We start from the raw sequence: 19,500 nt of genomic DNA on the forward strand, positions 1-19,500 counted from the left end.
TGACTAAGCTCGTCCTGTTGTCATCACAGCAAACAGCGTTTAATCCCGCTGACGAACTGTGATTCCTTTCCAGCAAAAAATTCTTAATGCAATTATTTAGAACAAATTAAAATGAATGAAAAATATTAGTTTAACATACAAAAATTACAATATATTGTTATATAAAATTGAAGACCTTGTCTCGCGTAGTGAGATGTAACAAATGGCTAAATGACAGGAAATGTTACTTTACACAAATTAGACGTTACATTCCGTTAAATTATGTGAAATACAATTTCTTCAATTGTGTAATTTTAATCTTACCCCAGGATAAATCATGATGAGACTAACCAGTCACGAAGATTTTTAATAATAAGAAAAATTATATACAAATAATTCCGTCTTACGGAATGCTTCAACGAATGTATCGGCATGCATCACTGTCAATGCTTTTATACTCTAAAATGACTATGTCATTCATCATTTTTTATTTAAAGATCAATTCACACCATATGCAATACGACAAAATATTTCTGTTTAAACGTATTTTGTCCACACTTTCAGAAATTTTTACAGCAGACGGTAAAGAGAGAAACAAAACATAATGTAATAGTCTGGATTAATAAAAGAAAATTTGTTATTTTCAATATTATTTCAATTTTTTTGCTCTTCTTTATTTAAAAAAGACAAAAGTTCTTTTCATTTAACAATAAAATCAAATTTTTTAATAAACATTTATTTTACCACAAATCCGTCTGTTGAATAATTTTTTAAATCAAAATTGCTTTTATTATTATATAAATGTGTATATGTAAATTTTATTATGTCGCATAATATATGAACTGATCTTTATGCGTAAGATAAGTCATATACTGTTTTTTACAAACATGGGAAAATCCTATCGAGTCAGCAACGATGGACCGTGATGGACCGTGACTTTGAAAGAAGAATAATTGGAAAAACTCTATCTGTATAAATTGAATAATAATGTAATTGTAAATCATAATTGAATCGCAGAAAAGCTATGAAAAGCCCGAACAACGATGTTTGTCAGCGTGACAATTCGCTTCGTCAACCTGAATCATTCCTATTCAATTAATTTAATGTGTTTGACGATTAATTTACTTTACATGTTAATTCGATTGAATAATATATCGAGGTACGAATTCTTATCTATTTTAAGCAATATGAAATTTATTAATAAATAAGAAATTTTAATCACAGCACGTGAACTTTCGTTTTCTGGATATCTGATCCGAAAGATTATAATTTGATAAGTGTAATGTAATAATCTGATATCAAACAACATTGATTGGCAACCCATTGGTATCGCATCGCGTTTTGTTGTTAAAACCGATCAATTGTTCTTGTAGCTATTGTATCTAGCTAATAAAAGCGAGGATCAAAGAAAAAGTAGTCATATTTCTGGTTGTACTGAATCATCTCTCATTCAAATGCCATATTATATAATATTATATAATATTACAAAATTCACTGCAATGAATGCTCATTCTAACAATACTGCTTCTTAGTAGGTCTTTTCCATTTTTTTCTTTTGTAAAAGACTCTTTTCAAAAACAAATAAATAAATGCAACAAATCGTGTACTGTATTAATGCAAATAACTTAGCACTAAGCATTTCTCATCGCAAAATGGCAATGCTAAGTTGACGCAGAGCTCTTCGCTTTTCTTGCAAAGCTGGAATTGGATAATCTGATACTAATTTGTATCAATTAAAATAGAAATAATGAATGCAAATTTGACATTTTTGTTACTTGAAAAAGATTTTTATCTTCCTCTTTGTGAAACATTAGATTCCAAATCGTCTCTAATTTTTAAAAAAGGTTTAATAAGCCAATAATAAATCTTTCATATAATAATCAAGAGATGTAAAGAGTACCTCAACTTTATCATTTTATAAAAATTTCTTTCTAAAATATCTTTGTCTAACAATTAATACTGCACGTATGCGCGCACATTTATATACATGATATGTACAACAATATGTCTAAATTAAAAACAATAATACGCCGCGAAGAAACAATAATAAATATTTTCTTTAAAATGATCATGCGACAGATTAATCTGCCAATAAAATTGTCTACATAATTATAAAATAACAATGTAAAATAAAATTACAGATGCAATTGCGATCTAAAATACGTCTATCTCTGTCTAGCATTGTGCTATTATCATTCACTCTCGGATTTGAACGACGTTGTGTTACGCGAGCCGTTCGCATTTTGCGTCGGAGATTTATTATCGCTGCCGACCCAGAAGTGGAAGCCCTCGCCGCTGCGACGATGTTGTACAAGGTTAACGATGCCTATTACAATGTATATCATAGCCAAGACCACAAAATAGCTGCCGTAAACGAAGAACTGAAAAGCGCAAACACTCGCATTATTCACTTATTCGAGAAGAAACAAACTGGTTATAATCTGTAAAATTCTAATCTGAATGTAATTTTGCTTAACGCATAATATCTTACCTGTCGGCTGAGTTCCAACTCAAGTATGTTAACGACTATTAGCATCAGCAGGCTCTGCGACGCTAATGCAAAAAACATGTTCACTCCGAATATCAGGCCATAACTATCCTCGGATATATATTTGGCGACTTCGAAGCTACGAACAATTGAAAGCAAGAACGCTTAATTCTTTCTTCTTTTCTTGAAGAATTTTATTTTGACCCTTGGCGAGGGTCTCTCTCTCCCTCTCTCCTTGGATAATTAAATTGTGTGTTAATTGCAACGACGAATTCACCTTGCAACAGTAACCATGGTGTGGTAAATTACACCAAATATGATGTAGCCAGCATACAAGAACCAAATGTTGTAGCTATAAGAGGCTGCCACTAGTATAACGCCTTCCAGGAGCGAGAAGATGCCCAACATCACGTCTCCTATTAAGGTCCAGTTTAAATGTACCTTCCCCACGCAAAATACAGTTATTGCACCTGATGAAAACGAGAAAACACATAAAAGAAAAGAAATTGCCATCCGGAAAGATCTGTTTTATTCGGCTTTAGTCTTTTAATCGCATTTGCTGATCTTATCATTTGATTAGCTGTAATTAAATTTTGTTTGATTAAAACGAATTCGTGGATAAGAAGTGCTCAAAAATCGCATCTAATCTCGTTAATTTTTGCTCAATAAACTGATAATTAACAAATGATAAATAATCAATAACACGTCGTATTTCAATAAACGAATATTTTTTCCACTAAAATACTTTATACAAATTGTTAATTAGTGTGTTAAACCTATTTACAGGACATTTGTTTATCTGTCTCTCTTTTATGATCTTAAAGCATTGCTATCAGTCATTATCTCGCACAGATCACTACGATTAAAAAGACGACACATGGCAGATAATACCAACTAGAATATACAGGGTGTCCCGGGCTTTAACCGACAAACTGCGGGAGCATATTCTACTAGTGGAAATAAGAAAAAATTCTTATATCGAGTTTGCTTAGAAATGCTTTATTACAAAGTTATAAACCAATATTGAAAAGAAATATCAGATAAGTAACAACGGAACATAGTGTAGAATTTGGAAGGTCGAAGATGTTTATGTTATGTGTATTCACATGTATTCATGTTCACTATGTTGAAACGATTCAGTATGATTGTTACTTTCACAACAGTAGCCGTTAGATTTCAATCGTCGTGTGAACTAGCAATTACTATCAGAATGCCAAAAGTGTTTTCAAATGAGGAATACACCGATATTCATTTCGTGTACGGATTCTGTGACGGAAATGCACGAGCTGCCGTACGAGAGTATCAACGTAGATTTCCTAACAGGAGAGTACCAGATAGATTTAAAGCAACGAATTACTAATTCAGTTACTGAGACGCAACAAAATTTTCAGGAATGTCGTACCGTAACAAATTCTGTACTACGTCGATGTCTAGCTTGTATCGATGTGCAAGGACAACATTTTGAAATGCGTCACTAAATCATTGCGTAGATAATTTTTATTTTTGTGAAAAAATCCGTTGTTACTTATCTGATATTTCTTTTCAATATTGGTTTATAACTTTGTAATAAAGCATTTCTAAGCAAACTCGATATAAGAATTTTTTCTTATTTCCAATAGTAGAATATGCTCCCGCAGTTTGTCGGTTAAAACCCGGGACACCCTGTATAGCAATAGCGGCGATAAAATTTCAATTATACAGAACAAGTCAAACAATTCAATGCAACTTGATTTGAAATACTTGATACGATTGTGCGCTTCACTATCCATCAAACTAATAAATATAATTATTCAAGAAATTTCTTCGTTCTAAGTTCAGCATTGATCTGATAGGATTCAAATAACGAGCATGTCTGATTTTCAGAGCGACCCGAAACTCCTGCTTTACCTAAGATCGCGTAGATGAAGTCCACAGCGCCATTATAGATCATGTCACCCGGTTTCACCGCGGTCTGCCACAACAGCTGTATAAAATTTATGATCTGCAAGTAGCCACAAGTAGACAGCGCCCACCAAACTGACCACTTGAGCACGCGGTAATTAGTATAGGCCTGCACAAAGTGTTTCCACAACAGTGCGTACGCCTTCCTGATCTTGTGGAATAGCGGCGATCTGAATCCTGCGAAGCAACGACATTTTGCTCTACCATTTTCATCGTTGCGCAACGATTCTTGTGAACTACTGCGATACTGCAATTGATGATCGATTGTAACCGACTGCAAATCGACCTGCTTGTCCCGTTCTTCGTCGGAACTGCTGGTGCGATGGAAATATATCGATTGACTCACGGACGGCAGGAACAGCGACCAGATGGTCGCAAGAACGCTGGCTGAAAAGTAGATTATAATATATATATATATATATATATATATATATATAATAATTGAATACGCTAAGTGTTCGACTTATATGCATAATTTACACTTTTTACAATTTAAAATACCTGAAAGAGTTAAGTAATTGAGCTGGTGATAATCCAGTAAGTTGAAGGAGGCCGTTAATTGTGCTACGATGCCGGACATACTGCGGCCAAACAGACTGGCTGCTTTCGTATGACCAGTCACTTCTTGATAATGTTTTTTTTCCACCTTGGCATATATGTAAGTATAATAGGCCACTTCTGAAGACATAAAGAGACCGTAGAAGAACTCCACGATCTGGAACACTATTACGGTCTTGCCGAGTATTATCATGAGGAACGTGACAATGCCGGAGAGACCACAGAGTATTATGATAGGCTTGTATCTAACAAAATCTGTGATCAGGAATACAAGTACAAGCGTAGCTAAGTAGCTGTACGTGGCCACGGGATAAATATCTTGATTCACCTGAAATACGGACATCAGCGTCGTACAACTGTTAGATGCGTACTCCAATAAGCATTTCAAAAACTCACCTCCTTGACCGTGAAATTTTTCCATGGCCCAGTCAAGTAATCCGTCACGAATGACTCGGAGGGCCGAAAATCTTTGAAGCATCCAAACAGGCACAGAATACATGAAATCTTAAGCCAATACATGTTATCTGATAAGTACTGGCCCTTCGCTTGATGAAAATTATTTTACATCAACAAGTTTAAGTCAGTTCTCAAGTGTATCTGCAAGAAGTACAAATTTATTTCAGGCATAAATACTTGCAATTACGTAATAATTAGATAATTACAAGTATTTTTATAAACGATACCTTTCAATTATATTTCTATCTAATAGATTGACTATTAATAACACTGTTATTAAAATAAAATATATAGAATATAATATATATTTAGAGATTGCTCAATACTTTTAAATTTTACTATTTTCTATTATTTTACACGTTACCCGTTATATGCTGAATCGTTCTTGAAACACAGGTAAATAGTTCTCTGTAATGATAGTGATGACGATGATGTTTTCATGCATTCCTTAAATTTTCTTGTATCATATTGCAACCAACTACCTCCAATTACATCTCAATGCGCTCTCTTGCGCTGTACTGTCCTCCGCTAGCCTCAGCGACTCACGTGCACGCGTAAAACAAGGATCATACAAATACACTAGAGGGAAAACTCCAATCACAAGAAACATAGTTGGCCTCTAGGAACTTTCAATAAATTCCCTCAACATGGATTTTAGTGCATTGTGACGGTAACAAGTGTAAAATCAAACACCGATGAAATATTATTAAAAATCAACAATCATACGGGAGTTGGCGTGACTAATTTTGCGGCCTAATAGAACTCGAAAATAATTGAAAAGTTTTGATATCGATCAGTTTTTGTTGCACTGAAGGCACCGACGAGATTCTTGGGCCTTGTGTCCACTTGTTTATCTTTTTATCTTTTTATCTGCCCGCTTGCGTGTCTATTTTTTGTGTTATCATGCTACTTCACCAAAGATTTTAAATAAAATAAATAATGCATATCAAATATAAGACATATTTACATACATATTCATATACAGGGTGTCTGGCATAAGGCGAAAAACCTCTCGCCCGCAGGTGGATCTCGTTAAACTGAATTAAAAAGTCCTGTACCATTTTGCAAACAACCACGTAAAATTTCGAGTAATCAAAGAAAGCTCGCTAATTCAGCGGACGCGATCGGCAGCGAGGGAAGTAGGCATGAATGACGTAAAAACCGGCTAACCGCGCGCGCGACGCGAGTATTTCTTAGAAGAACGCGATAGCAGCGAGTGTCGGATTACAGCGGCAGGCGAGACGACGCGTGGACAATAATTTCTCAGCGTCTCATTCACGCGCTCGTGTTGCCGAGAAGTGTTGTATTTCTTAGAAGCGTCGTCTCGCCTGCCGCTGTAATCCGATTATCGCGATCTTCGAAATACGTTCGCGTCGCGCACACGGCTAGTCGTTTTTTACGTCATTCATACCTATTTCCCTCGCTGCCGATCGCGTCCGCTGAATTAGCGAACTTTCTTTACTTAATTACTCGAAATTTTACGTGGTTGTTTGCAAAATGGTACAGGACTTTTTAATTCAGTTTGATGAGATCTACCTGTGGGCGAGAGATTTTTCGCCTTATGTCAGATACCCTATATATAATTTAAATAATGGTGATAGAGACACAATATAAGAACGCAGTCTTTTGTTTATATTTATATTGAAGTTCAAATATTAGATAAATACATATGTATCAATTACTATTTATTTTTTAATGATGTATGTATTGGGTTGGCCAAAAAGTAATTGCGTTTTTTTTTATATAAATAAAAGGCGAATTTTTCATGGGAAACAAAAACTTTATTAAACAATATATTGTCCATTTTGTTTGATTATCTTTTGCCATTTTTCAGGCAACTTCATGATTCCGCGCTCAAAAAAGTTCTTATCTTTTTCAGCAAAAAACAATTCCAACAACGATTTGATATCCTCATCAGCAGTAAAGGTTTTACCATTCAAGGCGTTTCGCAAAGAACGAAACAAATGGTAATCTGATAGTGCCAGGTCTGGCGAATATGGTGGATGTGGTAACACATCCCGTTCAAGCTGCAACAATTTTTGACGAGTGACCAAACTTGTACGTGGTCTAGCGTTATCATGGTGAAACACAACACCTTTGCGATTCACCAATTCTCGACGTTTCTGTTTGATGGCATCATTTAATTTATCCAGTTGACGACAGTATACGTCTGAATTAATGGTTTGATTCCTTGCAAGCAGCTCAAAATACACAATACCTTTAAAGTCCCACCAGACTGACAGCATAATCTTTCTTTGGTGAATATCTGCTTTTCAAGTGCTTTGAGCAGGTTCATCACGCTTGCTCCACAATCTTTTTCGTTTGACGTTGTTGTAGACGATCCATTTTTCGTCGCCTGTTATCATACGTTTCAAAAATCGATCATTTTCCTCACGTTTCAAAAGAGAATCGCAGATGTCAATACGCTTAGTGAGATGAATTTCTTTGAGCTCATGTGGTACCCAAATATCGAGCTTACTAATGTATCCAAGTCGTTTTAAATGGTTTTCAACATTCGATTTCGATATGTTAAGATTCTCAGCAATCTCTCGTGTCGTTAAACGCCGATTGGAATCGATCAGTGCCTTTATTTTGTCATCATCAATTTCGATTGGCCTTCCTGAGCGTGGTGCATCTTTCACATTAAAATCTGCAGATCGAAATTTAGTAAACCAATTTTGACACTACCGCAGTTTTAAAGCACCTTCGCCATATACATGACATAACTTTTTATGAGCTTGCACAGCGTTTTTCCCTTTTCGGAAGTAATAAAACAAAATATGACGAAAATGTTCTTTTTGATTTTCCATTTTGAAATCGACGGCAAACAAACAATTGTTAACGAAATCGTGTACTTTCTTTTTCTAAAACAAGCTTGAACTGTGAGTTGTTAACCTACATAATGAATTTGCGGTTTAGAATGAAGTCAGTTACGTTTCAAGACATGTATGTCCATCTATTGGAAAAAAACGCAATTACTTTTTGGCCAACCCATTAATTACTATTATTAAAGCAAATGCGGTAAAATAAAACGATTTGAACACAATATTCTTTTCTTATTGATATTAATTTAAATATATTATTTTTTTAGTCTCTAGTAATGTGTCTCAGTAGATCAGACGGACTTTTAGAAGTTTTTTGACGGTATACGGCGTATGCAATTCTAGGTTGTTAAAGCTTAATTACACAGCACCCTTTAATCTACAATATAATGACAGCATCGCTATTCTGAGGCGTCAGCTACGCCGGCGATCGCACCCCTCCTTTGGACAGTCCGATCCAACGAGTAGGGATGGATCGACAGTGGATGTTGACGGTGCAGCGGGGTGCGCGGCTTGAACTTCACGAACACCACGTAGATCCCGCTGGTCGACTCGTCGAGAAGCGCGCGCGCGCGCGATTTTCGAGTTCCTCCTCGCGATTCCTCCTCGGACTCGATGCCAGGACGCGGCAGAAAAGTGTCGTTGTTCCCCTTACCGAGGATCGACAATTAAGGTAAGCTGCTCGTCACCAAGTATAAAAAAAGACACTCACCCCTGCTTCATCGAAATTGCGATACGCGGAGATCCTCAAGATCTGCTCCATCCCGCAAAATGTTCTCATCTCATGAATTACCAGACAATTACCACACTCTTGTTTATTGAAACAGCAACAACGAAGAAATACAATTGCGAAGCACTTTTTTAAACTATGAAATGAATACATTTACAAATGCAATTACGATCCTGTGGCGTTGCAATTTCAATAAATTTAATGGTGCACGTTTTTTTTACCGGCTGTTTTTGTACCACAGTGGAATACTTCATCCCTCGTTGTATCGAGTCGTGACGAAAACGAGACGTGAACAGATATTCCATCATTGTTTGATGGATCTTCATACACTAATTTTTGACAATTATTAACGTACTGTAATATAATAATATTAATATTAATAAATACAACTTCCTTTTTGCCGTCTCTTATTGTTCAGCTAATCGATTCGAAAGTATTTAGTAGTATTTAATTTAGCGATATTCTCATCAAACAAATAGACTTATATTTTTTAATAATTAATACGAAAATAGAATATAAGATTACAAAAAGTTCTTAATTCTGTTATTGTTCTTTTTAAAGAGTTTTCCCTTTTTTTCTCGCGTTACGTCACAAAAAGATGCGTTTTTTAATTATTACGGATGAAAAAATTGGCAATCACCCCGAAGCCGTTGAAGAAACACTTGAGAAGGTATTAGAGGAGAATAAAAAAAGTACGTAGGCGTCCCCGTGGAAGCGTTTTCGTCACGAGCCGATACGCCGAAGAGAAGGGAAGAGGTAGGAAACTCCGATCAGACGCCTTTCGCATCCCGCCGTCGTAAAGGTAGAGCTAAACGGATCGTGTTAGAGAGATCGTCGTTGATCGGGAGAAGCGGCAGAGCGCCGGCCCCGCGACTGGCGTCGATCGCGATCGCGATCGCGGGATCGATTGATTCGTCCCGGTGGCTCGTCGGAGCGTTCTCGAGAGAATCGGCGGCGTCGTGCGATCGTCGCTTCTTCGCAGTCAGTTTTCATTCAAGGTGTCTGTGAACAATGCCGGATGACGCTAAGGCACTTGTTGCCTTACTACTGACAATCACAACGTGAGCGGTCAGTCGTGATCCGCGGATCATCGGGGAGATAATGATTACAGAACAGACCTGGAGCATGATGCTGGACAGCGATGTCACGAGCATCAACGAGTAAGTAGAGAAGCCAGCTTCCTTTATTCTACCTGCGCACGGGGTGTGACATTTGCTCGATCTACGAAAACAAAAGGTCTCTATGATTAATCGATTGAACATAGTGGTGTAAAATAGACGTAAAAGTATGCGTGTATATTTTTCTCCCCGGGGATTAAATTAACAGAAGAATTGTTGACACGGAAGATTCTTGACGTGATCGACGTTTCGTATCAAGAATCGCACGTAATAATTAACAAACTTCTCAGCTTAAAACAGCGATAGTACATTTTACTCGTAAAAAATAATTTGATTTCATTGTTCATCGTCAAGTTTCTCCGTGCAACTATAATATTTTCTCTATAATAAATCCATCCGGAATATTTTAAACATTTTAGTTTGGAGTTTGAATTAAATACAATTAAACTTGAATTAAATGTAGCAAAAGTTTTTTGCGTCCACAAGAAGATATTTTCAACGAACAAATCTCACACACTGCACGATATTATCATTCCGATCGATCTTTTCCTGTCGTAATCGACGAATCGGCACACCTCAATGATCGTGGGACAGGTCGAGTATTTCGCCGAGGAAACAATTATGGATCAAGGCGGTAAAAAAACTGACTTCCGAGAGGCTGGGCCGGGAAGGACTGGCGGCGTGGGAGGAGCGGAAGTCCAATGCGGATCCCGAGGTCGCCGCCAATGCCAAGAACGTCGTTGAAGCGCTCAACGAGAGTGAGGAGGCCACGAAGACGGAGCCGGAAGCTGTCGTCGGCGCGGAGCCGGCTGAGGCCGACGAAGAGGCTCAGGCTCAACCCGGTACGAACCCCCGGAAATCCCGGAAATCTCAAAGACGTTCTTCCTTACCTCGAGAAAAGAGTCGTGCAAATATGCGATCGCGTGTGCTTTTAGATGTCTTCAAAAAGGGGATGCTGTGCAAGGGAATATTCTTACCCTCGCTGACCAACAGTTTTCACAACAAACAGCTGGAGACGTCTTATCTGTTCTATTCGAACCGACAGAGGCAGAAGTCCCTGATAATGCTGAACATCGTGGATTTGGGCCTGAAAGTGAGTGGCGCGCAAGGAAACAATGAGAGAATTCGAGTAGACCTTCTGTTCGAATGAACGTTACAGCAATTTATAACACGATATACAAACAATCTAAGAAATTTCTATCAAGCTGTCCGATTAAAAGAATCCGCTATCGTGTGACGCAGATCACGTTGACAGCGATTTGGCTCTGGCAAAGGGACCCAAGCAGCGGAGGTCTCATCGAAGGACTGTCCTGGGCCGTGTGCTGCATGGCGGCGAATCTGGTGGTCTGCATGTTCGGCTGGTGGCGTTGCTTTTCTAACAATTACCTGTACTGGGCCTCCATCTTCACGTGGTTATTAATAAACTCTCAAGGTGAGGCCCACGCGATTCGTTTCGACTTATCGATCGTGACTCGTAATTATAACTCGATTATAATTAAAATTACTCGCTTTGACATCGGTGCGAGGTATTTATCTTTTTATTTTTCTATCAAACGCTGTTCTTAAATTAAATCTTTGATCAGGATTCAAAAGTCCCTGAAGAAAAAATTAAAAAGTCGTTCTTCTAGATAGGAAAAGCGTGTCGAAGTCAGTTACGACCGTCTCAATTCGTAAAAGTTACCCCGAAACTAACTAATCGATTAAATTCTTTTTCGACAGACGCGACAAACCCTTTGCACCGATCTAAATAGATTCACTCGCGGTCATCCCGATTCTATTCTATCAAATTAGGAATTGAATTGAGCAGCAAAGTCTTGCTCTACTGACCAGCTAAAATCGAGCGAGTGTTCGCCAGAGCGTGCAAAGCAAAGCGTGGACTAAAACCGACAATTCCATTGGGTTCGCGTCCCCATGTCGCGCAAGGGTAGTGTTCTTGAAAGTGATCTTCATCCGCGAAATCGAATTACGTCGATTTCGGCGCTTTTCTCTAGTTGAATCAGCCGTGTCTCAGCCGCTGACAAGCGGACGCTTGACAATTAACGTCTCGCAGGCTTCATAGGTGCTGGTCTGAATTTCACCACGCAGCAACGGCTCATGTGGTACATACTCTTCGTCGTGTACGCGCCATACGCGATGCTACCCCTGCCGCTACGGTGGTGCGTCCTTGCTGGCTACGGAACGGCGCTAACGCACATGGTGATGGCCGGCATAAGTCTCTTGCGAGATTCCACATACGTGAGCAAACACATGATGTTTCTTCGAGTGAACTGACCACCTAGTGATTATGTTAATCTTTAAAGAATAGAAATAATATTAATTCTATTTAGACTCATATAAAAAATGTCCTTATATTATTAGAATTCTTTGTGTTAATTACTATTAATTAATGTTACGATGAGCTCTCTCTCTCCCTTGGCGAGTTAAACGTTGATCTTGCATTTCTCGCAGCTGCGAGACGTCACGTGTATCATCCGCATGCTGACGACAAACGTGCTGCTGTACCTGGCCGTGAACCTCGCCGGCATGTACACCAAGTACCTGACGGATCGGGGACAACGACAAGCCTTCCTGGAAACCCATCGTTCTACGGAGACGAGGCAACGCACGCAGAACGAGAACAATCGACAGGAGAAGCTGCTGCTCTCAGGTGAAATTTAGGAGACTCGTTTTTTCTCGAAGATGACGAATTTGAGGCATTAAAATCTCTTGTAGTCAAAATCGATTCGTTTCTTGCTCACTTGCTAAACTATAAGTGCATACAATAAACATTCATAATCAGTTATACATTTATTTATACTCTTTGTAGGATACATAAATTAATTGAATAAAATTGTCTTTACATATATCATCATTTTAAGGAATAATGGAAAGGTATCGAAAACTCTTGAAGGCAATATTTTTAATCGCTACTACTTGGATATCTTGATTTGAGAATAAGTGACGATGACAAATCGGCGCATCTTCAATTTCGTGAAACTTGAAGAGATTTTTAAAAGCTTCGGAGGAGAGAGAAGGCAGCGCGTGGCATAACTCGTCGCAGGGACGTAACTAGGCTGAGTATTTATGTGACGGCGTCGTATGTGTGCATATTTATTGTAACCTCGTCGCCATCCGTCCGTGTAACTTGCTCGGCCGAGTGTCAAAAAGGGTCACTAGACACTCTCTCGGCCGATTGCGCCGCTGGACGCACGTTTTTCCAATAGCCTTTTGCATTACGTCGCAAACCACCGCCAATCCGCCACCCGATATATCGATTCGCTCTTCACAACGGCCGCTACGAAAATATCCATCATCGAATAGATTACGCCGGATTACATAAATACCACTTGACCCACTGTCACTCGCTCGTAACGCTGTGGGATTCATGTCTGTTTTCAAAGTTCCAGCACCGGCATAATGTCATCGAGTTCGGATCTTGATGTTGCAAAGACGTGCAGACCACTCACGTCTATCTCTCCTCCGTGCCGCTGAAAAGTAAAAGCAGTCTCTTTAAGAAGCCCTTCATTTTTTAATCATTCGTGAAACCTGTCGACACCCCGACGTTCCCTTAAAGAAAGAATCAGATCAGTTTAGGGCATCCTTTCTTTGTACATCAGAAATTGAATTTATATTTGAGCCATCTCTTTAACGTCACATTATTACTTTTGTATGGGGTGTCTCGAGTCCAGCGAATCATCCATGATTTGCTTAATCTAGAATAAATTTTTCTTTAATAAAAAAATGTCAAAAGAAAAATAATATCGTCATAAATTTTATGTAAGAGAGTTTCCCACATCAAACATCTTTATAACTGATTCCTACGTATTATAAAAGTCTATTAAAGTTCACTTAAAATTAAATAAGCGAGAAAGAAGCGAAAAAAGGAAGATAAATTTATTCTATTGTATTATGTACCTGAAATTAAATAAAGAATATAATTTTTATTCTAATTTTAATCGGCAGTACTGCCCGACTTCGTGGCCAAAGAGATGATTCGCGATATCTCCCGAGAGACCGCTCGAGGAGGACCGATATCCTTCACGCCGAATCAGTTCCACCGGATATACATCCATCGTTATGAGAATGTCAGTATTCTATTTGCTGACATCAAAGGATTTACAGGTACACATTTTGCGCGTAATAGATTAAGCTTACAGTCATGTAAAAAGATTATTGTGAAAAAAGTTCTCCAAATTTTGTTTAATCAATTATTTTGTGTATTTATTTCTATTTCTATTTGTGTATTTTATTTATTTATTTATATATGTGTATTGTACTTTAAAAATGCATATTACAATATATATAAAAATTATAGAGAATAGGAAATAACAATTATATAATTATATTAAAATTATAAAATTATATTAAAATTATAAAATTATATTAAAAGCTCTGGCAAGTCAGTGCAGCGCCCAGGAGCTGGTGAAGGTGCTGAACGATCTCTTCGCACGTTTCGACAAGCTTTCGGCGGAGAACCATTGTCTACGCATCAAGCTCCTCGGCGATTGCTATTACTGCATTTCCGGCCTGCCGATTGCTAGGAGCGATCATGCCCACTGCTGTGTCGAGATGGGCCTGCACATGATAAAGGCTATACGAGATGTGAGGTACACCACGAAGGTACTGGAATTTTATCCCTTTGAGCTTCCATATAGTTTCCGTTTGAGAAAAACTTTGAAAAGAAAAGAAGAACTTTGGAAATATTTTTAGCTTTACTTTACTGATGCTAATACATGTTTTTTGCTAAGCAGACACGAGGTGATTATCGATTGTCATAATTCAATATGACTATTATGGGAAGCGAGTCTCGATTATTTAATATGAGGAATTCTAAATTTAATCGCATACTTTTGAAATATTTGAAATGCAAAAGAAATTATATATATATATTTTTTAATATATTCTAATTTTTTTTATTTTCTGGCGAAGGTGGATCTAAACATGAGGATAGGAATTCACAGTGGCTCGGTGCTGTGCGGGGTTCTGGGTCTGCGAAAATGGCAATTTGATGTGTGGTCGTACGATGTCACGCTCGCGAATCATCTCGAAAGCGGAGGGATACCAGGGTATAGAAAAAAAAACTTTATTTTTAGTATCAAAGTTTTATGAAGTATTTAATAGCAAAGAAGTTTTTAATTTCCGGCGATGAAATCTTTATTAACGTCTCGGATTTTACTTTAAAGTTTCTTGCTACATTCACCAATTTTTACGTTTTGGCACTTCTTTTTCAGGAGAGTACACATCTCTGCCGACACACTCAAGTGCCTGAACGACGTTTACGAGGTGGAACCCGGCTACGGGAGCGAGCGAGACAATTACCTGAAGGACAGAAACGTTGTCACGTATCTTATCAAACAAGTAGAACCCCTCAGGTCCAAACGAAGATACTCGCAGAGGCCAAAGATCTGGACAGAGGATGATCCCGCGAATAAAAACAAGAAGAGCTTTAAGATGAACAATCCTCTTCCCGCGAACAGCAACGCGCCTCCAAATTCCAACGTAGACGATGACATCGGGGTTGATTGGACACCGGAAATCCCATTCGAGAATGTAAGCATTAAAAAGCAGCGCATATTCTAAACTTTTACTTTGTATAATTATTCAATTCATTTAATTATAATTCACCAAATTATCATAAATTTATCATAAATAATTTTATATTTCATTTATAGAATATATAAAATAACGTAATTTATATATTATTAATACAAGTGCCTTTAATTGTGATCGCAGCTAAATACTGCGACGTCGGTGAGTAATCTGGAGTCTGAGTATCTTGAGGAAGAGAATGGTCAACCAGCCAAACCGAGTAATAAGGCAACTGCGACGACTGCCGGCGAGAAGAAGAGCACTATCGAGAGCGCCAGTAACAAACGCATGAGATCGGCGAACATCAATGCATGGACATTGCGCTACAATGACGAAAGTTTGGAATCTAAGGTAAAATCAAAATTGTGCTTATACGTAATCTTCCTCGGAGAAAAAATGCTCAAGTTGTGCAATGTTCAATGTATTAATTAATTAATTTTTATCGCTTTCTATACATCTTCTATAGTTTGACCAATTGCGAGAGGATATGTTCAAGTCCAACATGATATGCTGTTTCGTTATTTGGCTCTTCATCGCTGTCTCCCAAGCCATAATCTTGTCCGAGTGAGTGTCCATATAAATGATTTTTAATCCCATTAAATAAACTTGTTTAAATTGTTCGATATTTCTAATTTCGCATTATTTAAATATTATAGCGTGTCAAATTAATAATTATAATAATATATATAACTGTTAATTATTGTTACAGCTGCATGATTCTTCTGATTTCGCTGCTGGTGACCACGGTAATCCTCGTGGCGTCGTCGATTCTAGTAATGGCGGAGGAGTTCAAGAGTATGCCAACGTGCCTGCAGCACACGTCATCGATGCTGGTGCACAACAAGAAGCACCGCACCGTCTTTATCTGCGGCGTCATTAGCCTAATGGCGTTGACATCCGTCATTGGCGTGCTGACATGTCCCATCACAGTGCGCCCTTACCCGGAAGTAATGGTGCTCGAACGCCAGCAACAGGAGATGCCGCCGACGACTTCGGAGGTTCCCTCTCCCGTTCACGAAAAACTGATTGCGACCACTTCAAGATCGGGTCTGGACCATTTCATCCTGACCTTTCTGGAGGCTGCTCTGAGCGACGAGTCCGCGACAGAACAAAAGACCGTCCCTTCGACGGAGAACAACACCCTGGAGGGCGGCAGCAGCAACATTGAGCTGAAGCTGACGCGGGTGGTCAACAACAGGCTACCCGGAAGAAGTAGAAAGGAGTTTTTCAGATTCTACAGGTCAGTGTTGGAAACGTAAAAGGATTTTACTCTTGGAAACAAAGAAATTATTCTCCAGATATTTTCTAATATCGTAATTTCCATGAAGAGCAACGTTTTCCATATAAATGTTATCACAGATACGAGCAGCGCTATGGGAAGTCGGAGATCGGAAGCCGACACTACAAACGGATCGCGCGCAAACGGGACGCCGGGAGTTCTTCTTCGAGGAAGATCCTCTCCGTCGATGAGGAGAGCAACCAGGCTGGCACGGAGTCATTGATCCTCACGAGCCTCGGCGATAACGGGCTCGAGGCAGCCGATTGCATTCGGCCGGAATACATGGTGTTCACGTGGATTCTCTGTCTGATCGCGCTCGCCTCGGCCCTGAAGCTCTACTATCTAGTGAAGACAGCGTTAGCCGCGGCGATCGTTTTGGTGTATGCGGTGCTGATCCTCGTCGTGTGCAAAGACATGTTCAGCGAGGGCGAGAAAAACGCGTAAGAGTCTCGTTAGCGCTGAACGGATTTTACCTTCCGCAGGAACTCTACAAGAGTTCTCTTGCAGCTCGGCGATACCGCTATCGGCGCAGATGCTGACCTTCCTGGGCGTTTTCCTCGTGATGGTCACGTACCACGGCAGGCTGGTGGAGGTAACGTCGCGATTGGACTTCCTGTGGAAGCAGCAGGCCGAGAGGGAACTGAGCGACATGATCGAATCGCGGCACAACAACATGCAACTGCTGAAGAATATCTTGCCAGACCACGTGGCGCATCATTTCCTCACGCAAGAGCCTCGTGCGCCAGAGGTAAGAAGGAAAACTATACCAATCTATAGTTTTCTTGATGTATAAATATCAATTAAACGATATTATTATCAATTTGTTCGTTCGTGCAGGACCTCTACTCGCAGTCGCGGGATAAGGTAGGGGTGATGTTCGCCAGCGTGCCAAACTTCACAGAATTCTACTCGGAGGACGTAAACAAGGGAATGGAATGTATCCGTTTGCTTAACGAGATTATTGGTGAGCTATGATTCATTGAAACTCGACGTTAAGATCAATGTAAAAGTCTTTACAATCTCGTTTTTATAATGCCATAATATACTTTAAAAATAATGTAATTTGATTGCAATGTGCAGCCGATTTCGATGAACTATTGGACGAGACGCCGTTCCACTGCATCGAGAAGATCAAGACAGTCGGCGCTACTTACATGGCTGCATCGGGCCTGAACCCCAGCCAAACCGTAATTATAATAATATTCTGCATTAATATTAAATTTAGTTCCACTTTACGTTGTTAATTAATTAGTTTAAGATTCATAATAAATAGAAATATTGAAATTTGGTTGGCAGGACAAGAGTGGCGACGACATGGAGCACCTGTGCAGGCTGGTGGACTATGCGGTGGCCATGCGTCATCGTCTCGAGGACGTAAATGTCCACTCGTTCAACAATTTCGACCTGCGAGTGGGCATCAGTTGCGGTCCCCTCGTGGGCGGTGTGATCGGGGCGCGGAAGCCGGTCTTCGACATTTGGGGCAACACCGTAAACGAAGCTTCCAGGATGGATTCTACCGGCGTGATGGGAAAAATCCAAGTTCCGCATGACATCGCCAGGGTAAATCGCCAGGCTATGCTTGGATTGTTCATCTCTCTCCTAAACCTTCTGTAAAATATTAATTTATTACATTCTTGGCAGTTCTTGGAATCGCGGGGTTACCAGACGCAGAAGCGCGGGCTAATCGAGGTGAAGGGCAAGGGAACGATGGAAACGTATTTCGTGTTGGGCAAAAGTACCGTGCAACAAGAGGGCATTGCCAGGCACAGAAGCACGTGCCGCAGCCTCGCTGCGGTGGTTTACGGGGTGGTCCAGGCGCGCCGCAAGCAAATAAGAAAGCAAGCAGTGCGAAGAACGTAAATCGGGAATCCCTGAGGATGATTCGGCGCGCTAGCTTGCCAGCGGTATTAGATCGGTGCAGTCTTCCTGTGTAATGCAAACCAGAAATGAGATCACTTCGAGTTTCAATTTATCGAAGCGATCACAAGCGGAATCCACGCTTTCCGAAAAATTCTGCCCGTCTTTGTATATAACTTTGCTTGGAATGGGAGAAATAAAATAACAAGATTAACTAAGAAATAAAATAAAAGATTAACTAAGGTAACTCTTTGCGCCGATCTAATAAAATAAATAAATGCAGCAAGCACATTTAGAATGCGAAAAGGAGTTTTGTCTAATTCCACTTCTGTGTCATTTTGCCACAAGATATTGAATGTATATAGCACTAATAATAATAAATAATCAATCTTCTAGACACGAGCCAGGGCTTTTTCAATTGGAACCCAGCAAGTACTGTCATACTTTGTTACAGCAAAGAAATTACGACACTTCGCCACCACAAGATATATTAATAATCATCGAGATTCTCACAAATAGACCGATAATTATTAATTTTATCATGGGGTAACGTCGTTCTCGCTCCAATATAATTATAACAATAAAAAGAAAATTTTTATTATTATTATGATAATCAGTGAGAGGTGGAAATGCACACACACACACACACACTCCGTGTAACCTCGTATATTACATTATTACGGTAAACACAATATTTATAATCA

At 39.2% G+C, this 19,500-nt stretch overlaps 2 protein-coding genes across 5 annotated transcripts; one reads left to right on the plus strand and one right to left on the minus strand.

Annotated features, from left to right (window-relative positions):
• Positions 1-1,401: 1,401 nt before the first annotated feature.
• LOC105279932 (thiamine transporter 2) lies at positions 1,402-5,973 on the minus strand. Its single transcript, XM_026971154.1, has 7 exons — positions 5,787-5,973; positions 5,363-5,563; positions 4,910-5,294; positions 4,355-4,795; positions 2,745-2,937; positions 2,471-2,606; positions 1,402-2,360 (listed from the first exon to the last, which is right to left on the minus strand). The coding sequence occupies exons 2-7, from the start codon at positions 5,483-5,485 to the stop codon at positions 2,172-2,174; spliced, it is 1,467 nt and encodes a 488-aa protein (XP_026826955.1). The 5' UTR covers positions 5,486-5,563; positions 5,787-5,973; the 3' UTR covers positions 1,402-2,171.
• A 2,791-nt stretch (positions 5,974-8,764) lies between these two features.
• On the plus strand, positions 8,765-19,198 carry LOC105279868 (adenylate cyclase type 8). 4 transcript variants are annotated; one of them, XM_011339949.3, is made up of 20 exons: positions 8,765-8,917; positions 10,086-10,134; positions 10,687-10,934; positions 11,028-11,185; positions 11,335-11,524; positions 12,143-12,327; positions 12,541-12,739; positions 14,035-14,193; positions 14,462-14,691; positions 15,001-15,137; positions 15,303-15,621; positions 15,805-16,011; positions 16,127-16,224; positions 16,370-16,900; positions 17,020-17,379; positions 17,447-17,687; positions 17,777-17,903; positions 18,020-18,126; positions 18,236-18,499; positions 18,581-18,799. In XM_011339949.3, exons 2-20 carry the CDS (start codon positions 10,100-10,102, stop codon positions 18,797-18,799), a joined length of 4,014 nt encoding a protein of 1,337 aa, XP_011338251.1. In that variant the 5' UTR covers positions 8,765-8,917; positions 10,086-10,099. The 4 variants fall into 4 exon arrangements, with proteins under 4 accessions (XP_011338251.1, XP_011338250.1, XP_011338249.1 ...); XM_011339948.3 differs by having other exon boundaries at positions 8,767-8,917; positions 9,973-10,134; XM_011339947.3 differs by having other exon boundaries at positions 8,769-8,917; positions 9,957-10,134.
• The last annotated feature ends 302 nt before the right edge of the window (positions 19,199-19,500 follow it).

This window comes from Ooceraea biroi, chromosome 7 (assembly GCF_003672135.1).
Source record: "Ooceraea biroi isolate clonal line C1 chromosome 7, Obir_v5.4, whole genome shotgun sequence".
Lineage (NCBI taxonomy): Eukaryota > Metazoa > Arthropoda > Insecta > Hymenoptera > Formicidae > Ooceraea > Ooceraea biroi.